Source organism: Bos indicus, chromosome X, assembly GCF_029378745.1.
Source record: "Bos indicus isolate NIAB-ARS_2022 breed Sahiwal x Tharparkar chromosome X, NIAB-ARS_B.indTharparkar_mat_pri_1.0, whole genome shotgun sequence".
Taxonomy (NCBI): Eukaryota; Metazoa; Chordata; class Mammalia; order Artiodactyla; family Bovidae; genus Bos; species Bos indicus.
In genome coordinates, this window is record NC_091789.1 from 151164674 (window position 1) to 151182697 (window position 18024).

Genomic DNA, 18024 nt, shown 5'->3' on the forward strand with positions numbered 1-18024 from the left:
CGGGAGAGGATGGTTTCCTGTGGATTGCAGCCGTCCAGCGTGGAGTCCTCTGTGACGGCCGCCTGCCTGCCACAGAGCACGAGTCTTGGTTCCCGAGTATCCAAAAGCCACTGTCCCCCACCCCAAGGGAAAAGGTCAGATCCTTGGTCCCTTCGTCCCCCTCAGGGATGATGACCGTCTTGCTAAGCACAGGGCGATTCCAGAATGCCTGATGGACAATGACCACCTGGGGTGCACGCCTCTTGTCTCAGGTCCCACGTGGTCTAGGATGGAAGTAGGATGAAGGGGAGCTGCGAGGGGGGCTTCCAGGGAGACGGAGGAGGGGGACAGATGACCCAAGTGAGGGGATCGCAGTCAGTCCAGAGCAGACATGGCCCGCACGGCGCTGAGCCCCGAGTGGACCCCTTTCCGGGCAGCGTGTCTGCTCTGCGCCCCGACACGGAGCTGGGGCAGGGGGAGGAACCCGGTGGTTTCTGCAGAAGCGGGGGCAGCAGGGGCCCACGGAGATAAGGAGGCCACGCTGACCTCTGTGCTGGCCCCGCGGTTATGACACACGCCAGCTGGCCCTCCCACTGTCCAGGGCTCTGACAAGGAGGTGCGGCCGCCATGGAGCAGGGGTGAGCTCTGGACGTGCAGACGCGGACGTTCCCGAGTTGCAGCGTCAGCTCCACCGAGGGGGCCAAGGGAAGGGCCTCGCAGGGGACTGCCCGGCTTCGACCTTCACCCTCTTTTCCTTCCCCTTTTTTCCTCTTTCCTTTCCTTCTCTTTGCTTTCTTTTTATTTTGCTTTTCTTTCTTGCTTCTTTTCTGTCTTTCCATCTTTTCTTATTTCTCTTTCTATTTTCCACATTCGTTTCTTTCTTCCGTTCTGGCTTTCCGTTCTTTCTCTTCTGTCTTATCTATCTTTATTTCTTTTTCCCTCTCTTTTTTCTTTCCGCCTTTCTTTTCTTTCTTCCTTTATTTCTGTCTCTCATTTCCTGTCTTTCCAACTTTCTTTTCTGTCTTATTTCTCTTTCTTTTCTGTCTTATTTCTCTTTCTTTTCTGTCTTATTTCTCTTTCTTTTCTGTCTTATTTCTTTTAATCTGTTTTTTCCCCTTTCTTTTTCCCACATTCGTTTCTTTCTTCCTTTCTGGCTTTCCATCTTTCTTTTCTATTTCTCTTTATTTTCCACCCTTTCTTTCTTTTTTCTTTTTCCCCTTTCTTTTTTCTTCCTTTCTGTCCTTCCATCTTTATATTCTGTCTTTTCTTTATTTTTTTCATTTGTTTTCTTTCTTTCCCTTTTTCTTTTCTTCTTCTTTTTTTAAATAAGACATGTTTTATTTGGACAATGTGATGGGGGCACAGTCCCCGTGTTGGCATTCTTGTTCAGTCACTCAGTCGTGTCCGACTCTTTGTTTTCCCGTGGACTGTAGCCCACCAGGCTCCTCTGTCCATGGGGATTCTCCAGGCAAGAACACTGGAGTGGGTTGCCATGCCCCGCTCCAGGGGATCTTCCCCACCCAGGGATCGACCCCGGGTCTCCCGCATGGCAGGCAGATTCTTTACCGTCTGAGCCACCAGCGAAGCCTGGACGTGCTGAGCTGGGAGCTGCCAGTGCCAGGCCTGTTTCAGGAACTGTACACCCAGATCTGCTCACAGCCCCGCCAGCGTCCCCACAAAGTGGGGGGTGCTGAGGTTCAGCATCTGGGTCTGCGGCACAGAGGCCTGTGGGCACGTGTGCGCTGAGCCCTGAGCCTCCCCGGCATCGCAGACCTGTTGGTCCCCAACTCCGGGGACCCTGGCTCCATCCTCACCTTCAAAACAGCCGGCACAGAACCAGGAGTGCCAGAGAAGGACGCGCTTGTTCACCGTGAGGCCAGGATCCGGCCCTCGAGGTGGGGCGGGGTCCGCAGGGAACAGAAACGGGGAACCGCGAGTGGGACTGGGCGAGCCCGGGGCTCCGAGCAGCTGGGCCGGGAGGGAGGCCAGAATCGCGGCTTCTCAAGCCCCAGCGCTGGGCAGCTGTGCCCCTGCCTCCCCCTCACCCCCTGCCTCCGGAGGGTGCAGCCAGCAGGGCGGAGCAGCCACGGTACAGGAAGCAGGTGTGGGGAGCGGGGGGGGGACGCCTTGCCCGGGGCCGAGAGCGGGCTCTCCTCCGACGCTCAGGAACGAACCGTCCGAGGAGACACGCGTGCTGAGAAAGCAAGAGGTTTCACTGGTCCAGGGTGGGGGTCCCCCGGGCGGGGAACACGGGGGTAAGGGAACCCAGGACGACTGCTCTGCGCCGTGGCTCACGCTCCCGGCTTTCATGCAGATGAGCTTTGTGGTTCGGCCGCGCGGGCGTGTCCGACTCTCTGCGGCCCCGGGGACCGCGCAGCACGCCGGGCCTCCCTGTCCATCACTGACTCCCGGCGCTTTCTCAGACTCGCGTCCGTCGCGTCGGGGAGGGCAGCCGCCGAGAGCGCGCGTTTGCAGGTTACCTCCGGCCAATCGCTCTGAATCGGGGTCCTTCCCATTGTGCAGCCCAGAAGGGTGCCCGCGAGATACCGAAAGGCTGAAGGAGACCTTTCTTGAACTCTTCCAGTGGGTGGTGGCCCGTCAGTTCCGTGTCCCTTCTCAGGACCTCTTGTCGTACAAAAATAACGCACGCGCACGGTCACCAGGGTGCCCCGGTCAGGGCCCGAGGTTTCGCTCGAGTGTTTCCTCTAATGGGCGGATCCTGGGAAGCCCGTGACCCCACGGCTGACGGACATCATCCCAAGGCCACATGTCCATCGGGGGCTGGACGACAGCTCGCTCTCTCTCTGGGATCCCAGCCAGACGGGCGGTTCTGAGCGTCCATGCAGATGCCGGACCGGTGGGTCAGTTTCCAAGGCGGGAGGTGGGGAGGGGTCTCCCTCTGTATTCCCAGAAGCACAGCCCCTAAAGCCCCCTCCCACTCAGCCTCAGGTGGGGACCACATGCCCAGAACGCAGACCAGAGGACACTCCCTGGCCTTGCCCTTGGGAGTCAGGCCAGCCTGCTCTCTGTCAACTGAAAAAAAAATAATAATAATAATACAGCCGCGACCTGCAAGTAGCCAGTACTTTCTATTCGGGCATGTTTAGGACTGGGAGCTCCGGGAGACAGCATCTTAGTCTTAGCTCTGAGACTTCGCTCTTAGAAAACTTAGCTCTGAGAACACTGCTCCGAGGAGGCGGGAGGGGAGCCAAGCGATACCCAAGTTTGGGGGGCAGGCAGTATAGACATGAAAGATGAGATGTCTTTGACGAACTGATGGTTCTGCGTTCGGGAAGGTGCGGGCCTCTGGGCTCACGGAGGTCATTCCTTTCACATGCATCTCAGCTCTCTGGGGCCAAGGCTGTTCCCTTGTTCGCCTTCAGGAGTGACAGATGTCTGATTCTTGCATTCCCTGCCCCACAGCCCCCAGGGCCATCACCACTGGGAGCGGCGGACCAAAGTTTCAGGAGCCCGCCTTCACATCTGGAGCCCAGAACTCGCTGCTGGCTGAGACGTTTCTTGTTTACCGAGATGGCAGGAGATACTCTCATTTTGTATCTCCCCAACCGTCGCCCGTGGGGTTCCCCCGAGACAAGGGGCTTCCCTGATTATCCAGCAAATAACACTTCCCGCCACAGTGGCCAAGCCATCTTCCTCATGTGTGTTGGTGGGGGGGTGGCAGGGGGCGCTCCTTGCTCTAAGGTCCCCCAGGTTTGCCCTCTGTGACCTCCGGGAACTTGCATACCTATCCCCCCCATCCCCACCCCCAGAGTGGCTCCAAGCCTGGCTTCTGGGCACGAGGCACTTATGATTCCCCAGCTCCCTGTCTGAGGAGGTAGATTTTTGCTGCATTTTTCCCCCAACCCTACTGTGAAATTATTTTCATTTACAAATAGAAAACATCTTGGAAGACCAAATAAAATAAAATAAAACAAAGACAAACAGAAAACACATCAACCAGTTTTTGCTCCCCGAGCTTCTCAAATCCTCACTTGTTCACCAGTCTGCAAGATCAAAGATACCTCTTCTTTTCTTTTCTTTTTTTTAAGATAACTTTTCTAAAAAGGTACTCGGCCACCAACAATGATGGTATTCATAGGGATATGGATCAGTTTCACAGGAAAAAAAAGCCAAGCCAATGAATCCCATTACAGCAAACCCTATTGCTGCTGCACTGGAGGACTGATGTTGAAGCTGAAGCTCCAATCCTTTGGCCACCTGATGCAAAGAACTGACTCTTTGGAAAAGACCCTGATGCTGGGAAAGATTGAAGGCAGGAGGAGAAGTGGACGACAGAGGATGAGATGGTTGGATGGCATCACTGACAATAAATGTGAGTTTGAGCAAGCTCCAGGAGAGAGTGAGGAACAGGGAAGTCTGGCATGCTGCAGTCCATAGGGTCGCAAAGAATTGGACACAACTGAGAGACTCAACAATAACAATTTTTAAAGCCTGTATTCAGTTTGTTACAATATCGCTCTGTTTTATGTTCTGGTTTATTGGCGTCGAAGCATGCGGGATCTTAGGTTCCCCACCAGAAATCAAACCCACACCCCCCCACACTGGAAGGCGAAGTCTTCACCATCGGACAGCCAAGAAAGTCCCTGGGTTCTGACGTTTAACTTACTCATAAACTCATCCCTGTCAATCAGCGTGTTCCAGGGTGCAAGCCCATCTTCAGCCGGAGCTGAAGCCGGAAGAGAAGCCGGTCTTTCCGAGTCCGGGCCGGAGCTGGGGCACCTCCGGTCACTCCCGCCCGCTGATCACAGGCAGCACCGCACCCCAGAGACGCGCTGGAGTGACCGCACGGCGTATCTCGGGGCCGCAGGCTCTGTGGCCACAGCGATAGCGGGCACCTTCTCTGATTCCACGACCTCATCTTTCTCTATTTTCTCGAAACACCGCAAGCATTTCCCAAGACGCTCTTCCTGCGCAGCGCGCCAAACGCGGAAGTTTCGCAATGAAATCTTAGCAGCGGCCGCCGTCTCTTGAGAAACACCTGTTTCTCTGTAGCGTGGACTTGGGACCGGCGCATGGTGTTCCCGGGAAACCGAAGCCAGGAGCTCCCGCCGTCGGAGCTGGGTGTCTCTGCTTCTAGCATCGCTAGCCGGCAGCCCGAGCGTGAGAGAGCTGTGCCCGGGAGACGGGTCCCTCCTGGACGTGGCTGGAACCCAGCGAGATGCTTCACGTGTGGTTGTCCAGAGACGCCGCGGAAGAGACTCGCGCTCCACCGGGCGTCTTCCGTGCTCATTCTGCGTGTGCTCCCTGCGCCCCCAAAACGGACAGAGGCCGGTCATTCACTGGGAGAAACTTGCTCACTTTCTCCTAAAGCCTCCATCCTTTCCGAGGTTATCTGCTTCGCTGGCACCCTTCAGTTCAGTTGGTTCAGTCGCTCAGTCGTGTCTGACTCTTTGTGACCCCATGGAGCGCAGCACACCAGGCTTCCCTGTCCATCCCCAACCCCCGGAATTTACTCAAACTCATGTCCATCGAGTCAGTGATGCCATCCAGCCGTCTCATCCTCTGTCGTCCCCTTTTCCTCCTGCCCTCAATCTTTCCCAGCATCAGGGTCTTTTCCAATGAGTCAACTCTTCACATTAGGTAACCAAAGTATTAGAGTTTCACCTTCAACATCGGTCCTTCCAATGAACACCCGGGACTGATCTTCTTTACGATGGACTGGTTGGATCTCCTTGCAGTCCAAGGGACTCTCAAGAGTCTTCTCCAGCACCATGGTTCAAAAGCATCAATTCTTCGGTGCTCAGCTTTCTTTATAGTCCATCCATCCATGGGATTCTCCAGGCAAGAATCCTGGAGTGGGTTGCCGTGCCCTCCTCCAGGGGATCTTCCTGAACCCATGGAGACCGGACACCCCGTTATTTCTTCGTCTCCAAGTCTGTGCTGTTACGGGCAAGTTTGGTGCCCATCTTCACAGGGACAGCCTGGACCAGAGTGTGAGCCGGACTCTGCCAATATCCTCACCCACCTACAGGGCACATCTGGGCGACAGGCTGGCGGCTGGTCCCTCCTGCAACTGCGAAAGGTGTGTGCAGCGGTGGCCAGTGGGCGGGGAAGCGGGGGACGGTATAGCAGAGGCTGAGGCAGTGGGATCGGGTGGCAGGCGGTGGGCAAGTCGAACCAGAGTCCTCTTAGTGGTTGAGCAGAGGACCCGCAGAAGGGATGTTTTCGTAAGGGTTGGGGGCTGGGGCTGGACCTCCCATCTTTGCTGGTGCACTCGCCAGTGACAGGGTTTCCTCCACGGTGAAGATGTCCTCAGGGTCCTGGGAGGCTGATGGCGGATGGCCTCCACAGGAGGCTGTCTCCTAGAAGAAAGGACACAGCACACAGGTGAGGCCACGCTCTGGAGTCCCTGGTCCTCCCAATCAGTGGTACTCATGACGGCCAGAAGGTGGAAAGGGCTCATGTATCCACGGATGGATGATGGATGGTGGGTGGATGGATGGATGGATAGATGGATGGATGATGGATGGACAGATGATGGATGGATGGATGGATGGATGATGGATGGACGGATGATGGATAGACAGATGATGGATGGATGGACGGATGATGATGGATAATGGATGGATGATGGATGCACGGATGATGATGGATAATGGATGGATGGATAGATCGGTGGATGATGGATGGATGGATGGATGATGGATGGATGGGTGAATGGATGGATGGATGATGGATGGATGGATGATGGATGGATGGATGATGGATGGATGGATGGATGATGGATGGATGATGGATGGATGGATGGATGATGGATGGATGGGTGAATGGATGGATGGATGATGGATGGTGGGTGGATGGATGGATGGATAGATGGATGGATGATGGATGGATGGATGATGGATGGATGGGTGGATGGATGGATGGATAGATGGATGGATGATGGATGGATGGATGATGGATGGATGGGTGAATGGATGGATGGATGATGGGTGGATGGATGATGGATGGATGGATGGATGATGGATGGACGATGGATGGATGGATAGATGAGTGGATAAACAGCATGGGGTCCTTCCACACAGTGGAATATTACAGAACCAAGAAAAGGAGAGAAAATCTGACACAGGCTACAACAGGGATGGACCCTGACACACGCTGCTCAGTGAGAGAGGCAGACACAGAAGGACGCAGTGTGTGACTCCACTGATAGGAAACTTCCAGAACAGGCAAGTCCACAGAGACAGCAAGTGGGTTTGTGGTTGCCAGGGACTGCGGCAGGCAGGGGAGAAGTGACTGGTGATGTAGCTAGGGTGTCCTTGGGGGCGATGAGCATGTTCTGGATCTAGACAGAGCTGATGGCTGCAGTGTTGGGAACTTGCTAAATGCCCCAAACTGTTACTTTAAAGGGTGGATTCTACGACATGTGAGTGAAATCTTGATAATGCTGTGTTTTTATTTTTTAAATAAAGAATGAACACATCATGGGTACAGTCATCTCTGAGATGCTGCAATCCAGGTGGAGGGATGGGTCTTTGCCATCTCCCGGGAAAATCACAGAGAGACAGTTCCCGATTTTGAACAGACCCTCCCCTGTCTTGGCGTGACCTCTGGTGGACGCCACAGCCCCACCAGGTTGGTGTGTCTAGACCCCAAGGACGGAGGTGACCAGAGGGATCAGTGGCCTGGGGAGCCAGGGGGGTGGCTGACTGAAAATGTGGGGAGCCTCACTCCCTAGTTTAGGTAGGGGGTGATCCTGGCTGGCCTAAGGCTGAGAGTCAGGGCTGGGGGTGGTAAGTTCACAACTTCACCCTCCAGGAAATAAGGACCGTTGATGTCAAGCCACTGAGTCCCACATACAAGACCACACATTTGAAGGACCTGGGATTTGCCTGTGCAGGGCAGGAGACTTTCCAGGCGGCGCTAGTGGTAAAGAACCCACCTTTCAATGCAGGAGACCTGGGTTCGATCCCTGGGTGGGGAAGATCCCCTGGAGGAGGGCATGGTAACCCACTCCAGTATCCTTGCCTGGAGAGTCCCATGGACAGAAGAGCCTGGCCGGCTGCGTTTCACAGGGTTGCACAGAGCTGGACACGACTGAAGCGACTTAGCACGCACGCACGCAGGTGCAGGGCAGAGGGGTGAGGTCAGCACAGGACCTCTGGAAGGTTCAGGTCGTTGACAATCTGTGTGTGGTTTTATCTGTTATCTCAACAGCGCTAAGCACCACGGTCGCTTTGGTCACGCACAGATCAAGAAACGCAAAACTTTTGCCTTGGAGTCAACGGGCTCCACCGAAGAAACCCAGGGGCACTGGAAGCAGGGGAGGGGGCTTCCTGGGGAAACGGTTTAGGGTTCAGAACGCAGGTTGTGCTTTAGGGGCATCTCTGCTTTCTCACGGGGACGGAGACACGTGTGGCGGATGGGGAGATGTAGTCAGGGGCGCAGAGCTGCTCCCGGGAGGGTCCCTGCCTCCAGCCACCGCGGGGTGGGGGGTGGGCGGGAGCTGGTGAGTCACACGGACGCCCTCCTGCCAAAATTCAGCATCCACCCAGGAGCGCACACGGGGCGCCTGGATCGGAAATGCGGTCTTTACAGATGCCACTCCTCGAAAATCCCAAGGTGAGCGTACCGCGGTTTCCATGGCGACCCCAGAAAGGCACAAAACCCAAGCTCTGCAGTTTCCCACGTGGAGATAAGTCGCCTTGTGTCGCTTTCTCTACTTCGCTGCAGAAGCAGCTGTGGGTGCAGGCAGCTGGACACCCGTGTCCCCGCCACCGCATGAGCCCTCGGCCCTGCCCTGCACACCCCTTCCCTGCCCTAGGCCCCTCCCTTCCCCTAGGCCTCTCCCCTCCCCTAGGTCCCTCCCCTCCACACTCCCTTCCACGCCCTCCCCGCCCTAGGCCCCTCCCCTTCCCTAGCTCCCTCCCCCGCCCTAAGACCCTCCCCTCCCCTCGGCCCCTCCCCTCCCCTCCATTCCCTTCCCTTCCCCTCCATTCCCCTCCCTTGCCCAAGGCCCCTACCCTCCACATTCCTTCCCTACCCTAGGCTCCTCCCCTCCATACCCCTCCCCTGCCCTAGGATTCCCCTCCCCTCCCCACGGCCCTCCATGCCCCTCCCCCACCTTAGGCCTCTCCCCTCCCCTAGGTCCCTCCCCTCCACACTCCCCTCCAGGCCCTCCCCACCCTAGGCCCCTCCACGCCCCTCCTATTCCCCTCCTCGCTTCTCCCCTGCCCTCCCCTCAACACTCCCCTGCCCTCCCCTCCCCTGCCCTAGGCCCCGCCTCTCCCCTAGGCCGCTCCCTCCCTCCACGCCCCTCCCCTCCCCCTGCCCTCCCCTCCACACGCCCCTCCCCTCCCCTGCCCTGCCCTCCTCGGGCACTGACGGCCCCAAGCCAGCCTTCCACACCGAGCACACTCGCGCCCGCCCCCCGCGTCTCTGAGCGCCAGTCTCCCAGCCCAGGCGGCGCCCGGGAGGCGGCCTCGCTCACCTCCAGGCTGGCCAGGAACGCACCGGCGAGCTCCTGCTTCACCCGCGGGATGGGCGGAAAGAGCTTCTTCTTCAGGGAGAACCTGGCGGGAAGAGACGAGAGACGCTTGCGGCCCAGCCTCAGAGCTGCGAGGGGCCCTGTCCTGTCCGAGTGCCCACAGCCCCGTGGCGAGGCCGGCTCTTCATGCGGCGCGGCCGGCCTCAGGGGTGAACGCGGGCCGGGGCGGACAGCGCTGCCCGAAGAGCTCTCTCTCCTCGCCCGGGGCGCGGTGAGGACCAGGTGCCCACGTGGCTGGCCCTGGCCACCGTGCCGAGCTGGCGGGTCGGTGCTTGGGCGCCCCCAGGGGTCTGGGCAGGGAGGCCGGGCGTCCTGGGGACCGCTCAGCGCCTGACGGAGCTGCCCGCCTCAGCCCCGACTGCGGGGCGGGCCCGCGAGGACAGACAGCTGAGACAGGAGACCCTGTCCCCCGCGAGCGAGGAGCCCTGGACCCCAGGCCCCACGCTGCAACCAGAGCAGACACCCAGAGGCAGGTGGCCTCGGGACCGGCTCCAGCCACTCCACCAGCCTGTCCGCGCAAACTCGGCGAGCATGTGACCTCAAGACCCTCCAGGGACCGGAGCCCCTCTGAGCACCCTCAAGTGTCCCCTCTCCAGGCCCCAAAGCCTCCTGGATGCCATACAAACACCGCCAGGCCGCCCCCCGTCCTCGTGTGCGTGTGTGCGCGTGTGCGTACTCTAAGTCGCTCAGTCATATCCGACTCTTTGCAACCCCGTGGACTGTAGCCCGCCAGGCCGCTCTGTCCATGGGGCTCTACAGGCAAGAATACTGGAGTGGGTTGCCACGCCCTCCTCCAGGGGATCTTCCTCACCCAGGGATCGGCCCTGCATCTCTTACATCTCCTACCGTGGCAGGTGGGTTCTTTACCACTAGGGCCACCGGGGAAGCCCCCGTGTGCCCTCACAGAATGCCTTCTATATGAGAGCCCCTAGACACCCCATCACTGATTCTGGTCCTCGTGAATGAAACGTTCCAGACACATCCAGCGTGGATACGACAACGCCCTCAACTGCCCTCCGCACGCCCGCGGCAGCCCCCTGCCTTGGGTCTCCTATGGGCAGCCTTTCTCCGGACACTGCGGGGGCGGGGGTGGGGGTGGGGGTCCCCTGGCTTTCAATACACCTGCGCAGGTGTGAGGAGGCAGCCAGGAAAGGGGGCAGAGCCTGCGTCTGCAGCTGCAGTTTATGCCACACAGCCCGGGTCTCCCCTGGGAACACAGTCCTTCCCTGTGTTTCTCAGTTCAGTCCAGTCGCTCAGTCGTGTCCGACTCTTCATGACCCCACGGACTGCAGCACGCCAGACCTCCCTGTCCATCACCACCTCCCGGAGTTTGCTCAAACTCAAGTTCATGGAGTCGGTGATGCCATCCAGCCCTCTCATCCTCTGTCGCCCCCTTCTCCTCCCGCCTTTGGCTTGGAAATAGGCAAGCAGCTCGCTGCCGCCCCCGTGTGGCGGCTGTGGCCGTAGCCGGCCTCCACCACCCCTCGGTTGCGCCTGCAGGGTCCCCTGGGAGGCATTTCTGGATTGTGACGCCAGGGACTGCCCCCTAACTGGGGCGCTCGCTTTGCCCAGCCACGTGCTCGGGACCCATCTTCCGCTCAGGCTTGTGTTATCTGCAGAGACCCCTGGCCTCACCTCTCTCGGAAGCCTCTTTTTAAAGTTCACTCCTTCAGGCACTAAATCAAGAGTGCATTTGGCACTAACCACGCAACCCCTAGGAACACAGGAAAATTAAATTGTGCCGTGACTAGGTCCCACGACAGACCAATGTCGAAACCCGGGCCCCTTAATAACAGCCACTCCGTGTTCCCAACCCCTCCACCCTGAGCAACCTCCACACTGCATTCCAAGTCTGGGATTCTGGCCACTCTGTGGGGAGGCAGTGACAAGCGTGGGCCCTTTTGTGTGTGGGTTCTGACCTGCCGTTTCCGAGTTTATTTGGGGTGTGTGTGTGTGTCTTACCTTTTACAGAGGAACATCAGGGCCATGCCAAACAAAACCGTGGCCCCCACCACCAGCCCGATCAAGACCACCAGGAAATTCTCCTCTGGGACACCTGGTGGGCAGACAAGCAGAGGGTCAGGAGTGACTCCTGCCTGCCCATCCCTGGTATTGGATGACAGGGCGGGAGATGTGGGGGCAGAAGCAGGGCTGGAGAGGAGGAGGGGGGAATTTCCATACAGAGGGATCCCAGGGATTTGAGAAGGATGGCACCAAAGAATCTATTCTTCTGGGATCCCGCACCCACCACAGCCCACTGTATGTCACTGTCCCCAACCAGTCCATCCTAGAGGAACTCAACTCTGAATGTTCACTGGAAGGACGGATGCTGAAGCTGAAGCTCCAATCCTTTGGCCAGCTGATGCGAAGAACTGACTCATTGGAAAAGACCCTGATGCTGGGAAAGATTGAAGGCGGGAGGAGAAGGGGGCGACAGAGGATGAGACGGTTGGATGGCATCACCGACTCGATGGACATGAGTTTGAGTAAGCTCTGGGAGATAGTGAAGGACAGGGAAGCCTGGCGTGCCGCAGTGCATGGGGTCGCAAAGAGTCAGGCACAACTGAGCAACTAAATAACAAATCTCCCCACCTCCCCCCTTGCCACTCTCAAAAGATGATACAGCAATTACTTTTCTACAAAGGCACAATTAATACTGCACAATGCCTTCCTTGTCAGTGAATATTAACTTTCGGTTCTGCACTGCATAGCCAAAGGAATGAATGCGTAATTGTGAAATGTCAAGGGTGAGAGAAAGAGGTGTGTACGAGCAACTGAACAACAGAAATGAAGGTGAGCTGGTTTGAAATAAAAGAGAAACTGTAAAAAAAAAAAAAAAAAGGAGGATTGGACAGCAAGATTCAAAGGAAAGGTCATTCCTATCCCCCACCAGGCACATGTCAGCATCTACGGGTGTTTCTGGGAGACTCACCGAAATGGTGTGTGGAGCTCCACTCACTCCAGATTTGAAACAGCACATGTTGCACCCTCATGCGGACGGTGTGCTCTCCTGTCACGTCAGCGCGGGGCAGTCTGTACTTGTTTTTATATTGTCTGCTTAGAAAAACCTTTGAAAGAAAAAAGGACCTTGTGACAGCCACGGATACCAGACTGGAAACACGGAGAAGGCGGAGGGTGTGCCCCCTGACAGCTGGGAGCACAGTGGACCTGCCGCCTCTGATCCATCCCTCCCAGCCCACTGTGGGAGCCCGAAGGGGCTTTGCCGTCTCTCATCTGGGGCTCCCATCACTTCATGGCAAACAGGTGCATAGAAAATGGAAACTGTGGCAGACTTTATTTTTCTGGGCTCCAAAATCACTGCAGACGGTGACTGCAGCCATGAAATTAAAAGATGCTTGCTCCTTGGGAGAAAAGCTCTGACCAACCTAGACAGCGAATTAAAAAGCGGAGACATCGCGCTGCCAACAAAAGGCCCGTCTAGTGGAGGCTATGGTTTTCACAGTAGTCAGGTATGGATGTGAGAGTTGGACCATAAAGAAGGCTGAGCACCAAAGAACTGATAATTTTGAACTGTGGTGTTGGAGAAGACTCTTGAGAGTCCCTCGGACTGCAAGGAGATCCAACCAGTCCATTCTAAAGGAGATCAGTGCTGGGTGTTCATTGGAAGGACTGATGCTAAAGCTGAAACTCCAGTACTTTGGCCACTTCATGTGAAGAGTTGACTCATTGGAAAAGACCCTGATGCTGGGAGGGATTGGGGGCAGGAGGAAAAGGGGATGACAGTGGATGAGTTGGCTGGATGGCATCACCGGCTCGATGGACACGAATCTGAGCCAACTCTGGGAGATAACAGGACAGCTGTTATCTGATAACAGCTGTTATCTGACAGATAACAGTGCCTGGTGTGCTGCAGTCCGTGGGGTCTCAAAGAGCTGGACACAACTGAGCGACTGAACAACAACAATCAGGACTCTCAGCTGTCCGTCTGCGTCCGGGCCTCCTGCAGGGGCCCCATGCCCTTGGGACGTGGGCTTGCGGTTATTCTGAGGGGTACACAGAGGGGTGACTTCCCTGGTGGTCCAGTCGTTAGGACTCTGCACTTCCACTGCTGGGGATGCAGGTTCAATCCCTGGCCTGGGAACTAAGATCCCGTGTACCTTGTAGCACAGCCAAGATAAAGAAGTAAAATAAAAGTCCTTTAAAGAAATTGTTGAAATAAAAAGCAAAAGGATTCTACACACAGAACTCAGGGTAGGGCAGGGACATGCAGGGCACAGCCAGGCTCTGAGCCCAGGGACGCCTCTCCCACACGCACACAATAGACAGGCCTTTTCCTCCAGCTGGGGTCAGAGCATGGCAGCCCTTGGTCGCCCCTGGGGCTCTTCTGGGACCTGTGAGTCGGGAGAGGCTGGGTGGTCAGGGAGGAAAGGGGGGTGTGGCCTGGGGGTGTCCGGTGGCCCCACGGATCTGGGAATGAGCTCTGTTCAGAGTCTCCAGGGGAGGGTCTTCCCGCCTCTTCCAGCTTCTGCGGGCTCCAGGCGTCCGTCCCTGGGCTGGTGGCCGCCTCCCTCTCATCTCTGCCTCCGTCTCCACGTGGCTTCTCCTCTGTGTCCGTGTCTCTCCTCTTCTGTGTCTTATAAGGACCCTGTCCCTGGGTTTAGGGCCACCCCCATCCAGGAGGACCTCATCTCAGACCCCTCACTTCATCACCTCTGCAGAGACCCCGTTTCCGAATAAAGTCGTGCTGTGCGGTTCTCGGTGGACCTGACTTCTACAGGGACCCTTTCAGCTCACTAGTGTGGGGCTCAGAAGGTGCAAGGAGGCCCATTCGGGACCACCATGTTATTGTGTCCACAAGGAGGATGACACCAGGCTGCCTGAGCTGAGTCAGAGGCGTCTGAGAGACCACAAATTCTCCATCGGTCACCAGAGCCTGGTGACCCCTAAACAGGGGCACAGAGGGACCCGAGGCTGAGCTGAGCGCCCTGCCTGCTGAGGGAGGGACTCTGAGCATCTATGACCCAAGCACGGATGCAGCGGAGAAAGGAAGGCATACTTACGGGTTCTCTCTTAGAAAAGCTGCCCTGTAAAGAGAGAGCAAAGGAGACATGCTAAGTGCCTGGCCTTTTGGTTTTGTCTGCAAACGCAAGAACCCCCTGGGAATCCCAGGAGAGCTGTGACGATTATTTTAAGCTGGAGATAATCGAGTTTCCACAGATGCAGGGATTTAAAAGAGGCTTCTCGGAGTTTCTCTTATCAAGCTGAAAGCAAAAAGCTTCTGGGAGTGAGTGGTAAGTTGCTCACATGTGTCTGACTCTTTGCGACCCCCATGGACTGTAGCCTCACCAGGCTCCTCTGTCCATGGGATTCTCCAGGCAGGAATGCTGGAGTGGGTTGCCGTTTCCTTCTCCAGGGGATCTTCCTGACGCAGAGACTGAACCTGGGTCTCCTGCATTGCAAGCAGATTCCTTACCGTCTGAGTCACCTAATCCATGGGATTCTCCAGGCAAGAATACTGGAGTGGGTTGCCATTTCCTTCTCCAGGGGATCTTCCTCATCCAGGGATCGAACACACATCTCCTGTATCCCCTGCAAAGTTAGTGCTGTCTTTGTCCCTGTTTCGTGTCTGACTCTTTGTGACCCCGTGGACTGCAGCCCCCCAGGCTCGTCTGTGCATGCAGTTCTCCAGAGGGTCTCCCTGACCCTACGATCGACTGAACCACAGCAACCCCGGTGTTCTGGCGGTTAGGACTCTATGTTTTCACGGCTGAGGGCAAGGGTTCTATCCCTGATCGGGAACAAAGACTGCAAAAAATGTGTAGCCAAAACGAAAAAGAAGGAACACATTTTTTCCCCCTCGAGAAGGTTTTCTCTCCTGTTTTTGCCTTTCCTCTATCCACTTGGGAAGGAAAGATGCTACCTTTCAGTATGTGAGCTCCGTGCGGGAATGAATGAACGTTGATTTATTTTTTGTTGTTGCAGCCCCTGCTCTGAGGGAACTTGCCTTCCACGGGGTGGAGAGAGGCAGACAGCAGAGGTGGATGAAAGCCCTAAACGGAACTGCTAGAACCACGAAACCCTGAGACTCAAACACAAGCACCATCTTTATGACCTCGGGCGACGCTAACCGGTTTCCTAGGTACGACCACCAAGAACATCGACGGCAGAAAAAAAAACCAGTTCGTAAGTGAACGTCGGCAAAAATGAATGCACACGGACTTCCCTGCGGTGAGGGTGGGGGTCCGTGGTTAACGCTCAGCCTGCCGATGCAGGAGACATGGGTTCGATTCCTGGTCCAGGAAGATCCCGCGTATCGTGCAGCAAGTAAGCCCGCGCTTTGAAACTGCCGACCCTAGAGAGCAGCCTCCGCTGTCTGCAACTAGAGAAAAAGGTCCACGTGCAGCGACGAAGGCTCAGCGCAGCCAAAAATCAAAGAAATCAAAAAATTTTAAGAGGAATGAGTGGCACTTTTAGGACAAAGAGACAGTAAGGGAGAAAGCAGAGAAGAGACTCTTGAGGCATAGAGTGTGTGTGTGGGAGTGTGTGTGTGTGTGTGGGGTGCACCCCAAAGCGAGAGGAGCAGAGGCGAGGCAGTCCGTGTTCCTCCACGAAGGGTCAGGTCCTCACCATCTTCTGGATGTCCAGTGCATAGCGCAAGACGCTATTGGACAGGCTGTACCTCATGGCGGGGGCATCCCAGCGAATCACGAAATGCGATACGTTGTCCTGGACGGTGAGGTTCGCCGGCGGGTTATACTTTTCTGAGAAGAGACCCAAACAGGAAGCAGGGTCACAAACCTGCAACCCGCAGGAGTCGAGTGGGTGAGAGGCAGCGGAAGGACATCCCCCGCTAACCTGGGCCCATTCCTGTGCTGTTGCGTAAAACCCGGAGAAACCCTGCTCTTGAGGAAGCAAAACCTCAGGCCGGCTGAGCGCGCATTCTGGGCTTGTCCGCTCCTGGCCGGGTCCCGACCCCCGCCCTCTGCCTCTGCCTTGCAGACTCGCTGGAGCCCCAGGCAGAGATGCTGCCGTGCGAGCTAAGTCGCTTCAGTGGGGTCCGACCCTTTGTGACCCCGTGGACTATAGCCCCGCCAGGCTCCTTGGTCCAGGGAGATTCTCCAGGCAAGAACAGCGGAGTGGGTTGCCATTAGGAGAATGTTCTCTGGGCACATCCCTCGCCTTTTCCGGGACACCCTACAAGCGGGAAGCAGACTCACCCAGCATCTACATGGACCACCCAAGCAGCCAGACTTGGTGTCAATTCTTGGAGTCACTTGGGTTTCCCAGGGGGTTCAGTGGTAAAAAATCCACCTGCCAATGCAGGAGACTTGGGTTCGATCCCTGGGTCGGGAAGATCCCCTGGAGAAGGGCATGGCAACCCACTCCAGTATTGTTGCCTGGAGAATCCCACAGAGAGGAGCCTGGCAGGCTACAGTCCATGGGATCACAAAAAGCTGGACACGACTCAGTGATTAAACCACACGTCTTTATGTGTCTGAATTATTTCAGTTAGCATGATACCCTCCAAGCCCATCCACGTTGTTGCAAATGGCAGAATTTAAATCTTTTTTTTTTTTTTTTTTATGGCTGAGCAGTATTTCATTGTGGAACCCCCAGGAGGCGCTAGTGGTAAAGAACCCGCCTCCCAATGCAGAGACGTTAAGAGACATAGGTTTAATCCCCGGGTGGGAAAGAGTCCCCTGGAGAAGGGAATGGCAACCCACTCCAGTGTTCTTGTCTGGAGAATCCCATGGACAGAGGAGCCTGGCAGTCTACAGTCCATGGGGTCGCTGACAGTCGGAAGCGAGTTAGCACAGCATTTCATAATATATGCACTATATATTCTTTATCCATTCACCAGGTAATGAGCATTTATATGGCTTCCTTATCTTGGTGATCGTCAACCACGCTGCTATGAGCATTGGGGTTCATGTGATCTTTCTGAACCAGTATTTTCAGTTTTGTGTTTTCAGTGTTTTATTTTTTTAAGATATATAACCAGGAGTGGAATTGCTGGGTCATAAGTTAGTTCTGTTTTCAGGGTTTTTTTGAGACACTTCCACACCTCCACGCAGTTTGCACACCACGGAGAGTTGGACACGACTGAGTGACGAAACACACACGCACCTGAAGTCACCCACGGGCCCACCTTAAGGAAAACACAGCGACTAAGCCAGCGGATGGTCTGTCTGGAACCAGACTCTGTGACGTTGGAGAGTCCCCCAGAAGGACACTCGGTCCCCTCACCAGAGAGGAATTCCTTTCCAAGGCTGCGTCCGTCAGTGCAATTTGTTCATATGCGACGCAAGCAGACACATCCCGCCCCAAGGGAGAGTTACGCCCCTCTGTCTCCCTCTCTGCGTCTCTGCTTCTTGTTCAGTCGCTCAGTCGTGTCCGACTCTTGGCGACCCCATGGACTGCAGCACGCCAGGCCTCCCTGTCCATCACCAACTCCCAGAGTTTGCTCAAACTCATGTCCATCGAGTCGGTGATGCCATCCAACCATCTCCTCCTCTGTCGTCCCCTTCTCCTCCCGCCTTAAATCCCTCCCAGCATCAGGGGCTTTCACCCCTAAT

At 56.2% G+C, this 18024-nt stretch overlaps 1 protein-coding gene across 10 annotated transcripts in view; it reads right to left on the reverse strand.

Annotated features, from left to right (window-relative positions):
• Positions 1–4415: 4415 nt before the first annotated feature.
• CSF2RA (colony stimulating factor 2 receptor subunit alpha) overlaps positions 4416–18024 on the reverse strand; it is a 66711-nt gene continuing 53102 nt past the window's right edge. For 9 of the 10 annotated variants that reach the window (XM_070785269.1, XM_070785267.1, XM_070785265.1 and 6 more), the window contains 7 exons: positions 16076–16209; positions 14509–14532; positions 12420–12555; positions 11790–11885; positions 11450–11543; positions 9431–9512; positions 4416–6302 (listed from right to left, as the gene is read on the reverse strand). In XM_070785269.1, coding sequence (XP_070641370.1) covers positions 6129–6302; positions 9431–9512; positions 11450–11543; positions 11790–11885; positions 12420–12555; positions 14509–14532; positions 16076–16209 — 740 coding nt within the window. In that variant the 3' untranslated portion in view covers positions 4416–6128. The remainder of the gene's footprint in view (positions 6303–9430; positions 9513–11449; positions 11544–11789; positions 11886–12419; positions 12556–14508; positions 14533–16075; positions 16210–18024) is intronic. The other variant, XM_070785263.1, reaches the window with a different exon arrangement.